At 59.0% G+C, this 15,178-nt stretch overlaps 4 protein-coding genes across 4 annotated transcripts; 3 read left to right on the forward strand and 1 right to left on the reverse strand.

Annotated features, from left to right (window-relative positions):
• The first annotated feature begins 2 nt into the window (after positions 1 to 2).
• PSENEN (presenilin enhancer, gamma-secretase subunit) lies at positions 3 to 878 on the forward strand. The gene is made up of 3 exons (XM_027855378.1): positions 3 to 86; positions 243 to 347; positions 505 to 878. Exons 1-3 carry the CDS (start codon positions 26 to 28, stop codon positions 642 to 644), a joined length of 306 nt encoding a protein of 101 aa, XP_027711179.1. The 5' UTR covers positions 3 to 25; the 3' UTR covers positions 645 to 878.
• A 1,761-nt stretch (positions 879 to 2,639) lies between these two features.
• Positions 2,640 to 5,533, forward strand: LIN37 (lin-37 DREAM MuvB core complex component). Its single transcript, XM_027855195.1, has 9 exons — positions 2,640 to 3,056; positions 3,496 to 3,571; positions 4,002 to 4,052; positions 4,145 to 4,174; positions 4,483 to 4,568; positions 4,746 to 4,912; positions 5,008 to 5,148; positions 5,263 to 5,336; positions 5,420 to 5,533. The coding sequence occupies exons 1-9, from the start codon at positions 3,023 to 3,025 to the stop codon at positions 5,499 to 5,501; spliced, it is 741 nt and encodes a 246-aa protein (XP_027710996.1). The 5' UTR covers positions 2,640 to 3,022; the 3' UTR covers positions 5,502 to 5,533.
• Positions 5,534 to 5,589: 56 nt separating this feature from the next.
• HSPB6 (heat shock protein family B (small) member 6) lies at positions 5,590 to 7,003 on the reverse strand. The gene is made up of 3 exons (XM_027855196.1): positions 6,775 to 7,003; positions 6,219 to 6,341; positions 5,590 to 6,092 (listed from the first exon to the last, which is right to left on the reverse strand). Exons 1-3 carry the CDS (start codon positions 6,985 to 6,987, stop codon positions 5,898 to 5,900), a joined length of 531 nt encoding a protein of 176 aa, XP_027710997.1. The 5' UTR covers positions 6,988 to 7,003; the 3' UTR covers positions 5,590 to 5,897.
• A 1,702-nt stretch (positions 7,004 to 8,705) lies between these two features.
• Positions 8,706 to 14,585, forward strand: PROSER3 (proline and serine rich 3). Its single transcript, XM_027855222.1, has 11 exons — positions 8,706 to 8,887; positions 9,027 to 9,144; positions 10,889 to 11,049; positions 11,159 to 11,283; positions 11,434 to 11,540; positions 11,952 to 12,046; positions 12,654 to 12,775; positions 12,932 to 13,086; positions 13,184 to 14,039; positions 14,134 to 14,215; positions 14,448 to 14,585. The coding sequence occupies exons 1-11, from the start codon at positions 8,877 to 8,879 to the stop codon at positions 14,566 to 14,568; spliced, it is 1,953 nt and encodes a 650-aa protein (XP_027711023.1). The 5' UTR covers positions 8,706 to 8,876; the 3' UTR covers positions 14,569 to 14,585.
• Positions 14,586 to 15,178: the final 593 nt, after the last annotated feature.

Genomic DNA, 15,178 nt, shown 5'->3' on the forward strand with positions numbered 1-15,178 from the left:
TCCCCGTCCTTACCCTGGACCCAGGATGAACCTGGAGCGGGTGTCCAATGAGGAGAAGCTGAACCTCTGCCGGAAATACTACCTAGGTGAGGCGGGGAGGGTGGCAGGGGGTCCCTCCTTCCCCAATCCCCCGCACCCTGGGGATGTCGGCGTGGGGGGCTGGGCCCTTGGGTCCCCCATCCCCCGCCCCCGGAGGGAGTGGCCGAACCAATGCCTCTGTCCCCCACCCCCTTCCTTTCCAGGCGGGTTTGCGCTCCTGCCCTTTCTCTGGTTGGTCAACGTTCTGTGGTTCTTTCGGGAGGCCTTCCTGGCCCCAGCCTACGAGGAGCAGGGACAGATCAAGGGCTGTAAGTCCCTGGAGGCGTGGCGGGGGGAAGGGAAGAGAAGAAGTGCTTGCACTCACACTGAAGGCCGGGGCAGGACAGGTGGTAAATAAAACTCCTGGCCAGCCAAGGCTTGGTTTGATTTTTGCCTTCTCTTCTTCCCCTATTCCGGCCTTTCCAGACGTCTGGCGGTCAGCCCTAGGGCTGCTCTTTTGGCTCGTGGCACTGACCTCCTGGATCACCATCTTCCAGATCAATCGAGCCCGCTGGGGAGCCCTGGGCGACTATCTCTCCTTCACCATCCCTCTGGGGATACCCTGATCAGTCCTCCCCTCCCCTGCCAGCTCATGGCCAGGCCACCTTCTCACCCTGCCTTGCCTCCGGCACTGGGCCAGTATGGCTTCCAAAGGTGAAGATCTAACATCCTTCAGGTCCCCACAGCCTTTTGTTTAGCCAGGTGGCTCCCAGAACATCTATCCCTGACTAATTTACTACTTCTTTTCCCTGTAGCCTCCACTGAGACTCCCAAATAAAAAAAGCAAAGGATATTTCATGGGAACTGCTGTTCCCTACTCCCTTTTTTTCTGGGAGGGGTGGGATCTCCATATTTCACAGATGAAGAAACTGAAATCTCTGCGAGATCACACCCTAGAGTCATGGAATCTTAAATCTGGGAAGGCCCTGTCTGACCAAGAAACCTATCCACAACTGGTCACTAGCTTCTCTTTGAAAGGTCCCAGTGATAGGAAGCTTGTCCACTATGATGTACAGCAAAAATACATTTCACCCGTGGACTACTATAGTTGTTAATTTTCCTCTCAGTGAAGCTGGTACCTCAATAAAGTGAGGAGAGATAATGGTATTATAGGGAAAAGAGGCCTGGATTTGGAGTCAGGACCTAGCTTTCAATTTATCCGCTCACTGGCTTGCTGTGACTTTGGACCAGTCCTTCCTCCTATCTGGGCTTGAGTTTTCCTAGCTGTAAAATAGGGAAGATGCACAGATGATTCAATTAGGGATTGGGTCTCATTAGTAGAGAGAACTTCCAGGTAAGTAAGCTGTCTTTGACACCAGGGTAGAGGGTGTGCAAATGTATAGATAGAGAATATTTTTGGTGTTCAGTTGTGTCTGATTCATTGTGACCCCATTTGGGGTTTTCATGGCAGAGACACTGGAATGGTTTGCCATTTCCTTCTCCAGCTCCATTTTATAGATGAGGAAACTGAGGCAAATAGGGTGAAATGACTTGCTCAGGGTCACACAGCTGGTTAGTGTCTGAGGGAAGATTAGAACTTAGATCTTCCTGACTTTAGGCCCAGCACTCTATCCACTGTGCCACCTAGCTGCCCCAAAGAATATATAAAATAGGCAAATACAAAAGACAGAAATTTGTGTTCCTGTCATCTCTGTCCAAGACACTGTGCTGGTCTCTGGGACACTCCCACTCTTTAGGAGTTAACATTCTCCTGGGAAGGATGCCACAGATGGCACGAACACCTGGGAGGATGTGAGAGATAGTTCGGGGAACCTCCCTAGAGAAAGTGTTGTTTGCTGTGAGCCTTGAAGGAAAAACAGTCAAGACTTCTGAAAGGTAGAAATAAATAGAGACTGACTTCCAGGAATGGAGGATGGGTTGAGGGACAGCAGAGGGTCATAGGTTTAGAGCTGGAAGAGACCTGAAAAGACACCTCGTCCAGCCCCCTCATTTTACAAATGAGGAAATTGAAGCTCAGGCTGTTTAGGGGATTTAAACCGGGAGGGCTGAATTCTGGGAACAGCTGTTCCATTTGGCCGGACTGTAGAGTATGTGAGGGTTGTGAGCAGATTATGGGGGGGTCCCAAGGGCTAGGCGGGTGGCTTTCGTTTTGGTGCAGAGGTGGTGGGATCCACGTCTGGCTGGAGCAGGGGATGATCTGGAAGCCCTCTGGGTTCAGTTCACAATGGACCCCCCCCCTTGCACAATGGTACAAATCTCACTTCCCACATCTGTAAAATGGACTAAGACTAGGGAAGTCAACTCCCTGCTGCCCGGTTGTTTAAAGAGGCGGAATCCGTTGTCTAGCAACGCAGGACTGCCGCGAGGTCCCTTTTCTCCTTCCCTTTTCAGTCTAGGAGCCCCTTTAAGCCATTGGCACTACAAGTCCCAGGAGTCGTGGCGCGGCAGTCTCAGCCTGCGCCTCCCATAGTGCCTCGCGCGGCCTGGCTCAGGGGACACGTGAAGGGAACGTCGAGCCACGAACTACACCTCCCATGAGGCCCCGCGCGGCTGGACCAGGGGACGTTAGTTTGGTTTCCGGAAGAATGGTTTAGGGGTGGGGCTTCGAGCGGGAGGTGGCCGTTAGCGGCTTCTGATTGGTCCATTCCGTAGACGAGCGGCCCCGCTGCCCAATAGAAGCAAGGGGCGGGCGGGCCAGGGTGAGACCGTGGGAGCTAAGCCGCTGCGGTGGCCCAAGGCGGAGGTGAGGAGCTGTCCCTCCGGAGTGGTCCGCACGTCCTGGGCCGAGAAGGTGGGATTCCTAAGGCTGAGAGAGAAGCTCTCTTCCCAAACCTGACCTCCCATCTGCCGCGTGACTGGCCCCGGCTCTGACTCCGGACCTCCCGGACTGACCCCTGACCCCTGACCCCTGCTGCCGTCCCCGCCCCGGGGCACTGCTGGCTACCCTGCTGCCCCAATCGGAACCGGAGCCCGGGCTAGAGCGATGTTCCCCGTGAAGGTGAAAGTGGAGAAGTCAGGTAAGGGAGGACCAGGGGGGGCTCCCCCGAGGAGGAGGGAGCAATCCGGGAGGGCGGCCTGGAGGAGGAGGGAGCAGTGCCAGCAATGCGGGGTGCAGGTGGCTGCGTGGAGGAGGAAGGAGCAAGGAAGGAGGGACTTCCCGGAGGAGGAGGAGGAGGAGGGAGCAGTGGGATGTGGGATGTGGGATATAGGGAAGAGGAAGCAATCTAGGAGGTCCGCCTGGAGAAGGGGGAAGGGGCGCTCCCCGGAAGAAGAGGGATCTAGGACCTGCTGGAAGTGGGAGGATGGAGGGCTGCCTGGAGGAAGAGGGATCGGGAGGGGCCTAATTGCGCGGCCAAGTTCCCCAGGGGTCTGGGAGCCAGCCACTCGTCCACTCACGGATGACCTGAGGACCTGTGACCAGATGTTGCCTGAGGCTCTGATCTTTCTCCTCCCCAGAGCTGGAGATGTCCAAGGCCAGGAACCACTTGGACGCCGTATTGCAGTGTTTGCTGGAGAAGAGTGATGTGGACCGGTGAGGGGGGGGGCGGGTCCAGCTAGGGAGACTCCCCCTCGCCAAGGAGGCCGTGTTCAAAGCTGCTCTGGTCACATACATCCCACCTGGAGCCCGGGGAAGAGCCTCGGGCCGGGTCTGCCTGCCACCAGCCTGCTGTGTGGCCTCGGGGAAGTCCTTTTCCATCTCTGGGCCTCCCTTTGTTCCTCTGTAAGATGGGGTGGGTGGGGTAGCTCAGTGATTAGGGCTGGTGAAGAGATGTGGGAGGTTCAGCCGGAGGAGACTTAGATCCCCGACTTCCAAGCTGCCCCGTGCCCCCCAGGGGCGGAACTCTGAAAGGCTAGATGGAGCTTCTCATAATGGGCTTCTTCAGGACCCTGGAGGGATCCAAGCCAGGAGGGCCAGGAGGTCAACCCTAAGGCCTGACCTTCTGTAATTCTGTCTCCCAAAGGGAACAGCTGGAGGAGGAGGCCGGGAAAACACCCTCCGATGCTCACAGCAAGTAGGTCACTGGCCAGGTTTGGGTGGGCCGGGGATCATTGGACGCCCCTTGGGCTCCATGGGCCAGGGTGATGCTGTCTTTCTTCTCCCTAGGGACTGTTCTATCACATCAGCTGGCAAACGGTAAGCTGGCTTCCCCAGTGGGGGGAGAGGTGGGGGGGTGGGGCTCGGCTTTTACATGGGCTCCTCCCACACTTCCTGTCTGGCCCAGGCCTCTCTGCTCCAGGTTTTCTGTTGTCTTGCCCAATAAACCATACCCTCCTCATCCTGGCATTCCAGGCCTTGCTAAATCTGGCTTCATCCTGCCCTGGGTCCATGGCCTGGCCTTGGACTCCTTTGACCCTGGGGGGTGGGCCCCCCCCCCCCCGCCCCTGGCTGGGTCCAGTCCCGCCCTTCCCGTCCAGTCAGCTCCCACTCTCTCTTCCCTGCAGGCCATCGGCCAGGTTCCCCCATCACAGGAGGAAGAAGAGGAAAGAGATGGAGGATGGACTTGCAGAGGGGGGACAGCAGAGACCCAGTGAGTGCTAGGCAGTGAGAAGGGGGTTGTTGGGGACTGGCAGCTCTCTGGGAAGTCAAGAAGCCTGCCCCAGTTTCCTCATCCATACAGTGAGACAGGGGCAGAGCCAGACATGATGGCCGGCTGTCCGCCTGGGACCCACCGGCTTCAGTGTGGCCTTTACCCCTCACCCCCCAGACACCTACACCATCAAGCTGTTTGACCGGAGCGTGGACCTGGCCCAGTTCAGTGAGAACACGCCGCTTTACCCCATCTGCCGGGCCTGGATGAGGAACTGCCCTTCTGTCCGGGAGCCAGAGCGTTCTCCCAGCCCGCCCCCACCTCCCCGGCCGGAGGATGAGGAGGTGAGAGTGCCTGGGGTGAGGGGCAGGGAGGGAAGAGGGCCGTACCCTCCCCGCAGGACCTGACGCGGGCACTTTGGGGCTGATTCTTTCCAAAGGGGACGGAGGTCACCACCGGGAAGAGCCGAGATGTGTACAAGCTGCCACCCCCCACCGCCCCCTGCCCTCCTGGTGAGGCCCCCAGCCCCAGAATCCCCTCCCCACTTCGGCCCGAGGGCCAGGAGGCCTCTGAGGACCCAGTAAGTAGACCCTAGAGCCCTAGAGCAGTTCTTGGAAGGAGATACGTTGGGTGCTCAGACCATTCGTGAGCCAGCTTCCCAACCCCGACTCGGCCTCTGCCTCTCTCTACGCAGCCCCCTGAGACGGCCCCAACCATGTCCTCCCTTATCTACCGCAATATGGAACGTTGGAAACGCATCAGGCAGAGGTATGCAGCCCCCACCCCCGGACCTGCTCCCCAGCTTGACCCTTTAACCCTCCCCCCGGCCCTGACGGCCTGTCGTCCTCCAGGTGGAAGGAAGCTTCCCATCGGAACCAGCTGCGTTACTCCGAGAGCATGAAGATTCTGCGGGAGATGTATGAGCGCCAGTGACCTCCCCCCAATAAAAGTGTCCCCCGACCCCAGCCCCTCTATCTGTTCTCTGCCCCTTCTAAGGCCCACACATCTGACTCCAGCCGGGGAGAGGCCCGGTGCATTTATTGGGTCCTGGAGGCAGGGCCTTTCCAGAGTGTGTGGCATGGGGGTGAGGGGGGTGTTATTGGGAAGAGCAAAGCTGGGACTGTACAAAAGGACAAGGGTGGGGCTGGGAGAGGGGGAAGGGAAGTCCCAGCTTGGGTATGAGAAGGACAGAGGCTGCACCTGTCCATGGGCAAGAAGGGCTAGTGTTTAGGACTGGGGGGGTGTGGGGGGAATAAGGAGGGAGAGGCAGGAGAGAGGGGGGTCAGGGATGGGTGGGAGCAGGGTCAGAATGTGGCAGCTTCTAAGTGCCTACTGAGCCCCGGGCACTGCCCCCTGGGCAATGGGCACCTTGCGCTCAGCAGCCTGAGTGCCAGGGGTGGTGGCCGGGGCTTGGATAGACAGGATCCCCTCAGGAGACAGGGCTGAGGTCACTGCTGCAGGGTCCACACCCTCTGGTAGGCGATAGCGGCGGTGAAACTCCCGAGAGATGAAGCCATGCTCATCCTGCAATATGATAGCATCCCCCTTTAGGCCAGGGTGACTCATGCCCCTGCACCCCTTCCTCACTTCCCTCCCTGCCTTCTTCCCTTACTCCTCTCCTCCTCTGTCTCGCCCCCCTCCCCAACATACCGGACGTTCCTCGTGGCGGGCGTGCACTTCCACATGCTCCCCCACCACCTTGACACTGATCTCCTCCGGGGAGAAGTGCTTCACGTCCAGTAACACGGAGAACTCCCCCTTGGCCCGGGCCACCTGTAGTTAGGGGTTAGGGAGCTCAGGAGGGGTGCAGTTGGGAAAGTCAGTAAGGAGACCCCTGGGGTTATGGGGAGAGGTACCTGAGGGATGACCCCAATAGTCTCTGTGCAGAGAGCTTCTGGGCAATGGTGAACATCCCCTGGGAATGGGGGGGGGATGGCTAAAGAAGTCTCCTGGAGAGAGAAGGGTCAGTCGGGGAGTGCCCAAGGTGAAGTTGGGGAAGGCCCCCCCCTTTTAAGAGGCAGCAGTAGGGGTTCCTTCTAGAGTTGACCTGGGGTCCTTTGGCAATGGGGTGGGTCTTCTCTGGCCTTGAGAAATGCGCCCCCTCCCCCAAACCTGAGTAACCATTCAGCAAAAAGACCCCTTAAGAGTCAGTAGAGGAGGGAAGTGGGAACATTTGGCCCAAGGAAGCATTTAGGAAGGTCCATACCTCTCCAGGGCCAGGATCAGCCCGAAGGGCCACGCTAGGTGCCCGAAGGTAGTAGGGGGCTAGAGCCTGGGGGCAGAGGGCAGCCAGCTCGGCCTCCAGCAGACCCTCCCCAAAGCGCTGGTCGAAGAGCCTGGTAGGGGTGGTCAGGCTGGGGAATGCTAGGGGGGCCGGGCGGCGCAGCCAGGATGGCTGGATGGGCACGGGGATCTCCATGGTCAGGCTGGGCAGCAACAAGTCCCCAGCGGGCACCTGACCTGGCCCTTTTATAGCAGGCCCCCGCCTTCCCCGCCCGTCTCCTCCCTCCCCCAGAGCAGGATTCTGGAGAGTTCGCTGCCAACCAGGAGAGAAGGGAGGGGAAGGGAGAGTCCCAGACAGGGCAGACACACCGCACAGCCAGGGGAGACTTCCAAGCCAGCGTCCCTCATGTCCGCAGATGTTTATTAAAGCCCTGGACAGCTAAGACCCCCTTCCCCCACAGGATTCAGAAGCCTGATTAGTGCAGAGACGGAGAGAGCTACAGACAAACGTGCCAGTGTGTGAGAGCTTCAGGGAGGCAGGGGCAGGCCCCAGGGCGACGGCTGTGCACCTCCCCAAAGGAAGCCCACAGCAGTCCTGGGCATCAGGCGGCCTGTTCCTTTAAGTCACCCCCCACCCCCCAGGGCCAGCTCCTGATCTGGGCAGTGACGCAGGCTGCCTGCCTGGCGGGCCCAATTTCCATTTGGGGCCTGCCTGCCTGAATGGGGGCTGGGGTGAGGCCATGGGTCTGGCATTTGGAGGGGGGGGCACCCTCTTATCCGAGGATTATGGCACCTCCCCCTCCCTCCCGGGGATCTGCTTCCCCCAGGCCACGATAACCAGGGGGCATCAGCTAACCTGCACCTACAAGGTTTTTGGGGGGCAGAGGGGCAGGTATGGGGGCCCCGCCCCAGGTGAGGCAGCTCCGGAGCGCCCTGACGTCCACATTCCTTGGGAATGTGGGATCCTCCTTAGAGATGATTCCGCTTTGAAGGGCCAGCCCGCCCACGCCTCAGGACCGTGCCCAGACCGATGCAGGCTGCCCTGCCCCTAGCCCGGGCTCCCCGAGTCCAGGGGTCAGTCCCCGGACAGAGGCCCGGCCAGGCTCTGGGCCCGCCCCCTCCCTAGGTGCGCGACCCTGTCCCCCAGCTGACGGGTGAGTCACGGCCCCAGGAGAGGGAGGCCAGGACGCGCTGTGCCCCTCGGCGCGGGGCCAGGGGGCATCTGGGACGGGCAGAAATAGCTCGGCCCGCTGATCCCCGCCACCTGTGGGCACCCTGGCCCGGGCACCAAGAATGCCTGGCACCCAGAGGGGCCAGCTGAAGAAACAAAGGCGGCGCCCCGCCCACCACGCACTGAACTTTCTGGGCCTCGGTTTCCCCACCGGTAAAATGGGAGCAATGAACTTCCAGCTCCGAATCCTATTTGTGGCCCCAGCTGAGGGGTCCCGGGGAGAGGGGTCACCTTAAGGGGAAGGGAAATTGAGGGGGTGCAGCCGGGGATGGAGGGAAGATCAGTGAGGAGCTCCCCCCCGGGGGGGCGTGGATGCAGCCGTCTTTGTGCCAGGGGCTTCTGCCGCATGGCGAGCGCCCCCGAGCACGCGTGGGGAGCTGCCCACGCTCCGGCTGGACTTGGGCGGGGAAGGGAGGCCGGGCTGCTCGGATGAGAGCCGGAACCCCCGAAAGGGCAGAATCCTCGTCCCGCGAGGGAATCTAGTGCGCCCAGTGCCTGCCACCCACCCCGTGCTGGTGGCCGAGCCCTTGTCAATCAGTACGCTCTATTTATGGACTTAGAAAGAGGAGTAGCCAATAGAATGGCGCCTGCCATCCTCCGAAGTCCCGCCCCCGCAGGAAAACCCCCCCCCCACGAATGAACGAAGGCGGCATCTGCGCAAGCGCATCTAGGCGCGGCACCTCGAGGCGGTTGGAGAGCGACAGGACCGCTCCCTTTTCCCGCCCCGGTGCTTCCGGCGAGGGGGGCGGGTTTGAGGGGGTTGTTGCTTAGCGACGGACAGCGCCGGCTCCCAGGAGGGAGAAAAGAGAGGAAGAGATCCAAGAGGTGGCGGCGACGGCTGTGGCTGCGGCGGAATGGACAACAGGTGAGGACCGGGCCTCTGGGCCCTACGAGGGGCGCGCTTCCCCGGGCGGGAACTACTGTACCCACGCGGAACCAGAGCCTCCTGGGAGTCGTAGTCCGCTCTATGCCCTTCCAACTCCGCCCCTTTCTTCTCTTTTCAGCCTGGCCGTATTTTCCTTCCGGGGCAACTCTTGCAAAGCCACGCCCCCGAAGAGGCGGAACTATTACCACCCGTCCCCGGAGCGAGAGCGAGGCTGCGGAGGCGGGGCCCGGACCTCGGTGAGGACACACCCTCAGGGACGTTCCGCCGGGAGGAGGCTGGACTCTGTGCTGAGCCAGACTTGGACTGTGTCGGGTGGTTGGTCCCAGCTCCAGGCTTTTCTCCCCTCCTCCCCCGTGCCTCAGTTTCTCCATCTTCAGAGTGGGTCCTCACAGTCCTGGCCATCTAAAAATAAACCGTCTTTTGGCGGAGTTTACCGCCCTAGTGTCCCCGCGGGGAAGCCCAGGCGCGCCCCCTGCAGGCCACCCGATGCCGCGGGTCTCCCCTTGTCAGTTTCTGAAGTGGAGCCCATAGGTCCAGAGGGACCCAGGCCACGAAGTTGCCCTCTCCCCTGGGACTCACCCTCTTAGAATGACTGCTATTAGCATAACGATTTAAGGTTTAGGACTGTGGATCAGGAGCCAATTACTAGCATTTATTTATTCTGCCCCCCGCCCCCGTTTAATGGGCATTTATGAAGAAACCGTCCTTGCTCTCCAAAGGAGAGATGGTGTGCAAATAACTCGGTATAAACCAAAGACAAGAGCATTGGAGACGATCCAGAGAGAAGGCACTAAGATTGAGGAGCCTGGGAAAGGCGCCTTGCGGAAGGCAAGCTGACACTGGCAGGGGTGGGAAGGGAGAGAGTTCCCGCCATGTCCTGGCATGAGGGACCGCCAGGACAAATGCATGGAGTCGGGAGATGGAGTGTGGGGTGTGAGAAACAGAATGCTGTACATCCAGAGGGGAAAGGGGTGTAGGAAGAAATTTTGCAGATGAAGAAGCTAAGGCCCAGGCCAGGAATGCCTATGGGCTTCCTCCTTATTTAAGTGAGCTACAGGTGTTGTATCGTCTGGAGAAACTCTGAAGGGCAAGGGCTTTGCTCTCCCCAGCCTAGGCCAGAGCTGTCCATGGGATAGACACTTAATAAATGTTTGTTAAATTGAATTATGAAGTTGTGCCCTCCAAGTGCCCTCCAAGGCTTAGATCAGATGGCAAGTCGGAGAATCATAGGACTTAGCAATCTAGCCCAATGCCCATTTTACAGAGGAAGATCCTGAGGCCCAGAGAGGGTTTGACTCCAGGTCCAGCGAGTGACCTTTACACCTCGGCACAACTGCCTCTCTTCAGTGCTCATTTCTCCAGCCCCAAGGCTGCTAATCCTTCAGTCAGGGGACTCACTGGGCTTGGAGGTTTGACATCAGCTCTGTGACCCCTTGGGCAAGTCAGTAAGCTGCTACCATCTGTAAAATGGGTCTGAGGAAAATGACCTTCTGATGACTGGGCTCCTGACATGTCCTAAGGAAAATGCTTCCTATTGAAAGATAGAACAGTGGATAGGGCTGGTTTTGGGGTCAAAGGGCACGGAGGGCAGGGTTTGCATCTCACCTCTCTCTTTTACCACTTGTGTGTGTGACCTTGGACAAGTCACCTCCCTCTGCCTTTCTTCCTTTGTCAAGGAAGTGATAGGCCTTCCAGAACCAGGGAGGTGTTGCTTTCCACCCTTCACACCTGGGGCAGGCTGGCGATGTAAAAACATGGGCTTGTTGGCCTTCAGTGACTGCCCCCAGTGGTGGAGCCTAGACCAGAATGGAGGGGTTACGGATTACTGGGACAGGAACAGGAAGGGCCAAATCTCTTGACATTGTCTAAGTCGGGTCCAAAATTAGGGTTAGGTCCAGGAAGCTGGTTTGTGTGGGGAGGGATAGAGGAGGAAGGTCTGGGAGGGAGCCTGGAGCCCCAGCTTTTCTTCCCTGCCTCCAGGTCCTGAGCCCATCACGACCACCTCAGCTCAGCCTTCCAGCTTCTCCTCCAGCCCCCACATCCCCAGACTTTGAAGAGTCATGGCCTTCCACAAGCCTCTCTTCACCCTCTGATCCCCCAGAAGAACAGACAGGCCAGTTAGGGGACTCTGTGCTTGCCAGGTAAGTAAGGAGAACCAGAATCTGGGAGGAGGTGAGCCCCCTGGAATGGGAGGAAAGGAACTTCCCCGGCCTGAGCCCAGCCTCCCCGCTTTACTTCTCCCTGTGACAGGTACATGGCTCGGTTCCGGCAGGCTCAGCCCACCAGCCGCCAGGAGCGGCAGGCAGCAGGCCCCACAGCTGCTGACTTCTGGTGGTTGCAGCCCCCAGCCCTGGGCTGCCCTGGTCCCTCAGCAGGTACCTGCCCCGTCCCTTGCTAGGGGACCCCCGTACTCTTATTGCCCAGGGAACCGGGCCCACAGCAAGCCTGTATTCTGGGGTAACTGGCAGGTCCAGACAGGTGTCTTACAGAGTTGGGAGGGTTGCTGGTGATTGTGTTTCTTGCAGATAAGGAGGCTGGAGGAGGCGGGCTCAGCCCAGCCATCCCAACCCAGACCACGCCGCACGGGGCAGGAGCGTGGAGGATGGAAGACTGTATGTCAGGAACACACGAGGTGACTGATGGTTGAGGGGACAGTCATAGCTCAAGGGGTGGACAGCCAGCTCCAAGACCAGGGTCCTCAGAGTGCTTTTTTACCTTCCCCCGAGAGGGACAGTATGAGGGATTTGTCATTCCTTTGTGGCAGTAAAGAGACTGTGATCAGAGCCCAAAGTCACGGAGCAGAGGGGGCTGGAAGTAGGCAGAATCAGGCTTCTGGCCTCCCATCTTGGGGCTGTAGCAGACCAGGTTGGGAACCGCCTGGCCCCAGGCCCGTGGGAGCACCGTGATTCTGGACCTCCCTCCCTAGCAATCCCTCTGGGAAATGGGGGTAGTGGCTGCTGACTGACCCTTTGGGTCAGGGACTGTCAGGGACAGTGGCCCTGCAGGGCCCGAGCCCTCGGCCTTTCCTCCTTCTCTGGCCCAGGGCCACATTTCTTCACTGGAAGCCTCAGACACATCTGCGTTGGATCTCGAGACCCTGAGTCTCCAAGACAGGGCAACCCGGCTTCTCCGCCGGAGGTGACTGCCTTTCCTAGTCACAGGTTCCCCCTATCTTCCCCCCTCCCCTTCCCCAAAGTTCTAGTGGGTCTGTGTTGCCTTTATGATAATTAAAATCCTCAGCCTGGCATTGGCCCCCTGCCCCTTTCCGGTCTTGCTTTGCTTCACTCCTAACCTGCATGCCAGTCACGCCAACCAGTGGCAGCGGTATGTACACAGCCCTCCATCTCTTTGTAGCCCTCCCCTCAATATTCTTCCTGCCAGAATCTCCCAAATACTTACCAGCTGTGTGAGCCTGGGGAAGTCACTTCACCTCATTTGCCTCAGTTTCCTCATCCGTAAAATGAGGATACTAATAGTACCTACTTCATGGGGTGTTGTAACAGTAACTACAAACCTTAAAGTTCTATATAAGTATTTGCTGTTATTACTTTGTTATTTTTTCTGTATATGTGCTATAACCTGCCGCCCCCCCCCCATTGGAACAGATCTTTATGGGTAGAGATGGTCGAGTGGCCAGAGCCCAAGGCAGTGCCAGGCTGGGTGTAGTAGAAGCTTAAGAAGGCTTGTTGGACAGACCCCCTCCTCAGGCCTCCTTTTACCCTTTTATCTTGCTCATTTCCCCCAGTGAGATTTCTTCCAGCAGCAGTAATGAAGTTGCCTCCATCCCAGTCAGCTCTGAGGGCCTCCCCTCCTACTCCCCACCCTTCACCTCTGACCCTGGAGCAGGCCCTCACCCCAGGGAACCAGGTGAGATTGACACCTTCCCCCTCCCAACTCCCCAGGGGCCCAGTAGGACACACACACATATACACACACACACACACACACACGTACATATATATATATATATATATATATATATATATCCTGGCCTCAGTCTGAAGCCAGAAGTCTTTCTCACAGCCCCATTGACAAGGACCCAAGTCCCTCTGCCATCTGTGACCTGTCCAGAGGATGACATCCTTTCCCAGTGGCGTCTCCGGAGGAAGATGGAGCTGGCCCAGGAGCAGTGTGCAGATGGGCCCCAGGCACAGTCCTGGCTCCCCAACAGGGCCCTGGTATGGAGTACAAGTGAGGCCCAGGGAACTTGGCAATAGTAGCAGGAGGTGGGGAGGCATGTCCCCTCAAAGATCTTTCTGTGTTCTCCTCCTCCAGATCACTATGACCTATGGTCAGCCTCAGCCGCACCAGATATATGCTCCAGGACCCACTGTTGCCAACCAGCTGAACTCTCTAGTCCCCCTCAACAACCCCCAGCCTAGCCCCTCTGCCCCTCTCAGCAACTCCCAAGCAAGCCTCCCAGCCCAACTGTATGGACCCCAGCAGGTCCCCCTGGCCCCCCTCTGTGGGTCCCAGCAGGTTCCCGCAGTCCCCCTCTATGGCCCCCCGGCCCCCGTCTGTGGGTCCCAGCAGGTCCCCCCGGCCCCCCTCTGTGGGCCCCAGCAGAGCCCTGCTGTCCTCTGTCCACATGAGCTAAGTCCCTCAGTTTCCTTCAATATTCCCCAACCAAACCCTCCGGTCCCTCTTAGTCTTCCTCAGCCATGCCTTCCAAACTCCCCTTCTACTCCCCACCCAAGTCCTGTGGTGCCTCTTTGTACCCCTCAGCCAAGCCCCCCTGCCCCATGTTGTGCTTCCCAGCTAAGCCCCCAGCCATCAGTTCCAAATTCCCTTGCTACATGTCAGAGCCCTTTCGCTCTTCACTCTGGCTCTCCAGAAACAGGTTGCAAAAGATTCCAGTCTGGGGCCTTTCTCCCAAGTTCTCGGGGCCTTTCTGAGCCTAAGAGGCAAGACCACAAGCCCAGAAAGGCCCGGAACCCAGACACCAAAAACCGGGCTCCCAGGCCGGGACCCCTGCTGAGGGGGACCCTAGAGCAGGTGGTGGCTGCTCGTCTCTTCCCAAGACCTTCAGAAGACTCCTCCTGCCCCTGTGAGGCCCCCCCTTCTCCTGCTGAGACCCCACCCCCCAGGGAGCTGCTCGCTTTGGCTTCTGGGTTACTGGAAGCTGCAGAAGGTGAGTGCATCAGGAAGAGGCTGGGAGTGGGGCATGGGTCGCCCTTGGCACTCCTGGAGACCCATAGGAGCGTCCCTGTTCCTGCCCTTCCCAGACTCAGATGGGACAGACTTTGAAGAAGACGCTCTGCTGCAGGTGCTCCGGGCCCGGCGTTCAGAGCTCCGGACATGCTTGAGGTGAGCCTCCTCCTCCACCCTCCCACAGACAGCCCCCTCCTCAGTAAGACACGTAGTCCTGGAGCCACACTGCCCCACCCCAGCCCTGCTCTGTGGGCCCCTCCGCCCTGTCCTAGGACCTACCACCCTTGAGCCTCCCAGCTCACGCCCCTCTGTGGCCTTCCTCCGCTCCCCTCTCCTGGCCTGCTCCTCCTGCCTCTTTCTTTGCAAACCCCTTTCCTTCCACCTTCAGGGAGGTTAACAAGCACCTGTCCAATCCCATGGACCCCGAGAACTTGGGGCCCAATTTCCAGCCAGCCAGAATGTTGGGCTCCCCCAAGGAGATCTCCAGTGGACATAAGATTGAGGAATAAATGTTCAGTAAATTGTATCAGTTGCTTTCTTCAGTGATGGAGGAGGAAGGGAGGGCAGAGCCTGGAGCCAGGGGCTGGGTCTGTGGAGGAGGCATCTTCAAACCCTTCGGTGGCACCTGCCCTCAGGATCCTGGGGGCAAAGGAGGAGAGAAGTGGGGAGGGGGCTGATTGCAGCTTGTGAACAGAGAATGCACAGGCAGGGGCTGAGGTCAGAGGGGCCAGAATCTTAAAAAGGATGAGAGAGTGGGAAGAAGGTTTGGGGACATTTGAGAAGTGAGGCCACGTGTGTAGGGGGGTAGGTCGGATTCAGGAAGGAGAGAGGGGCCCTTTTGTGGACCCAAACAGCGGGCCTTGTTCTGGAGCTGTGCGGGGCCTCGGAAGGCAGCTTCCTTATTGTACAGATGGGGAAACTGAGTCCCAGGGAGGTTCAGGGAACTGGCCAGGGCCCAGAAGTGGTCAATGACCCGGCTTCAGTTCAGAGCCAGGTGCTCGGACTCCGGTGACGTGCGCCCCGCCTTGGCACCGCGCTGCCCCTCCGGGAGGCCGGGAGCACCCCGGGGCCCCCCTCCCCTCCCCTCGGGGTTTAGCTGCACAGCCTCCCGACAAGAGC

The sequence above is a fragment of the Vombatus ursinus genome, unplaced genomic scaffold (genome assembly GCF_900497805.2).
Source record: "Vombatus ursinus unplaced genomic scaffold, bare-nosed wombat genome assembly UNPS02010822.1, whole genome shotgun sequence".
Classification (NCBI taxonomy): domain Eukaryota; kingdom Metazoa; phylum Chordata; class Mammalia; order Diprotodontia; family Vombatidae; genus Vombatus; species Vombatus ursinus.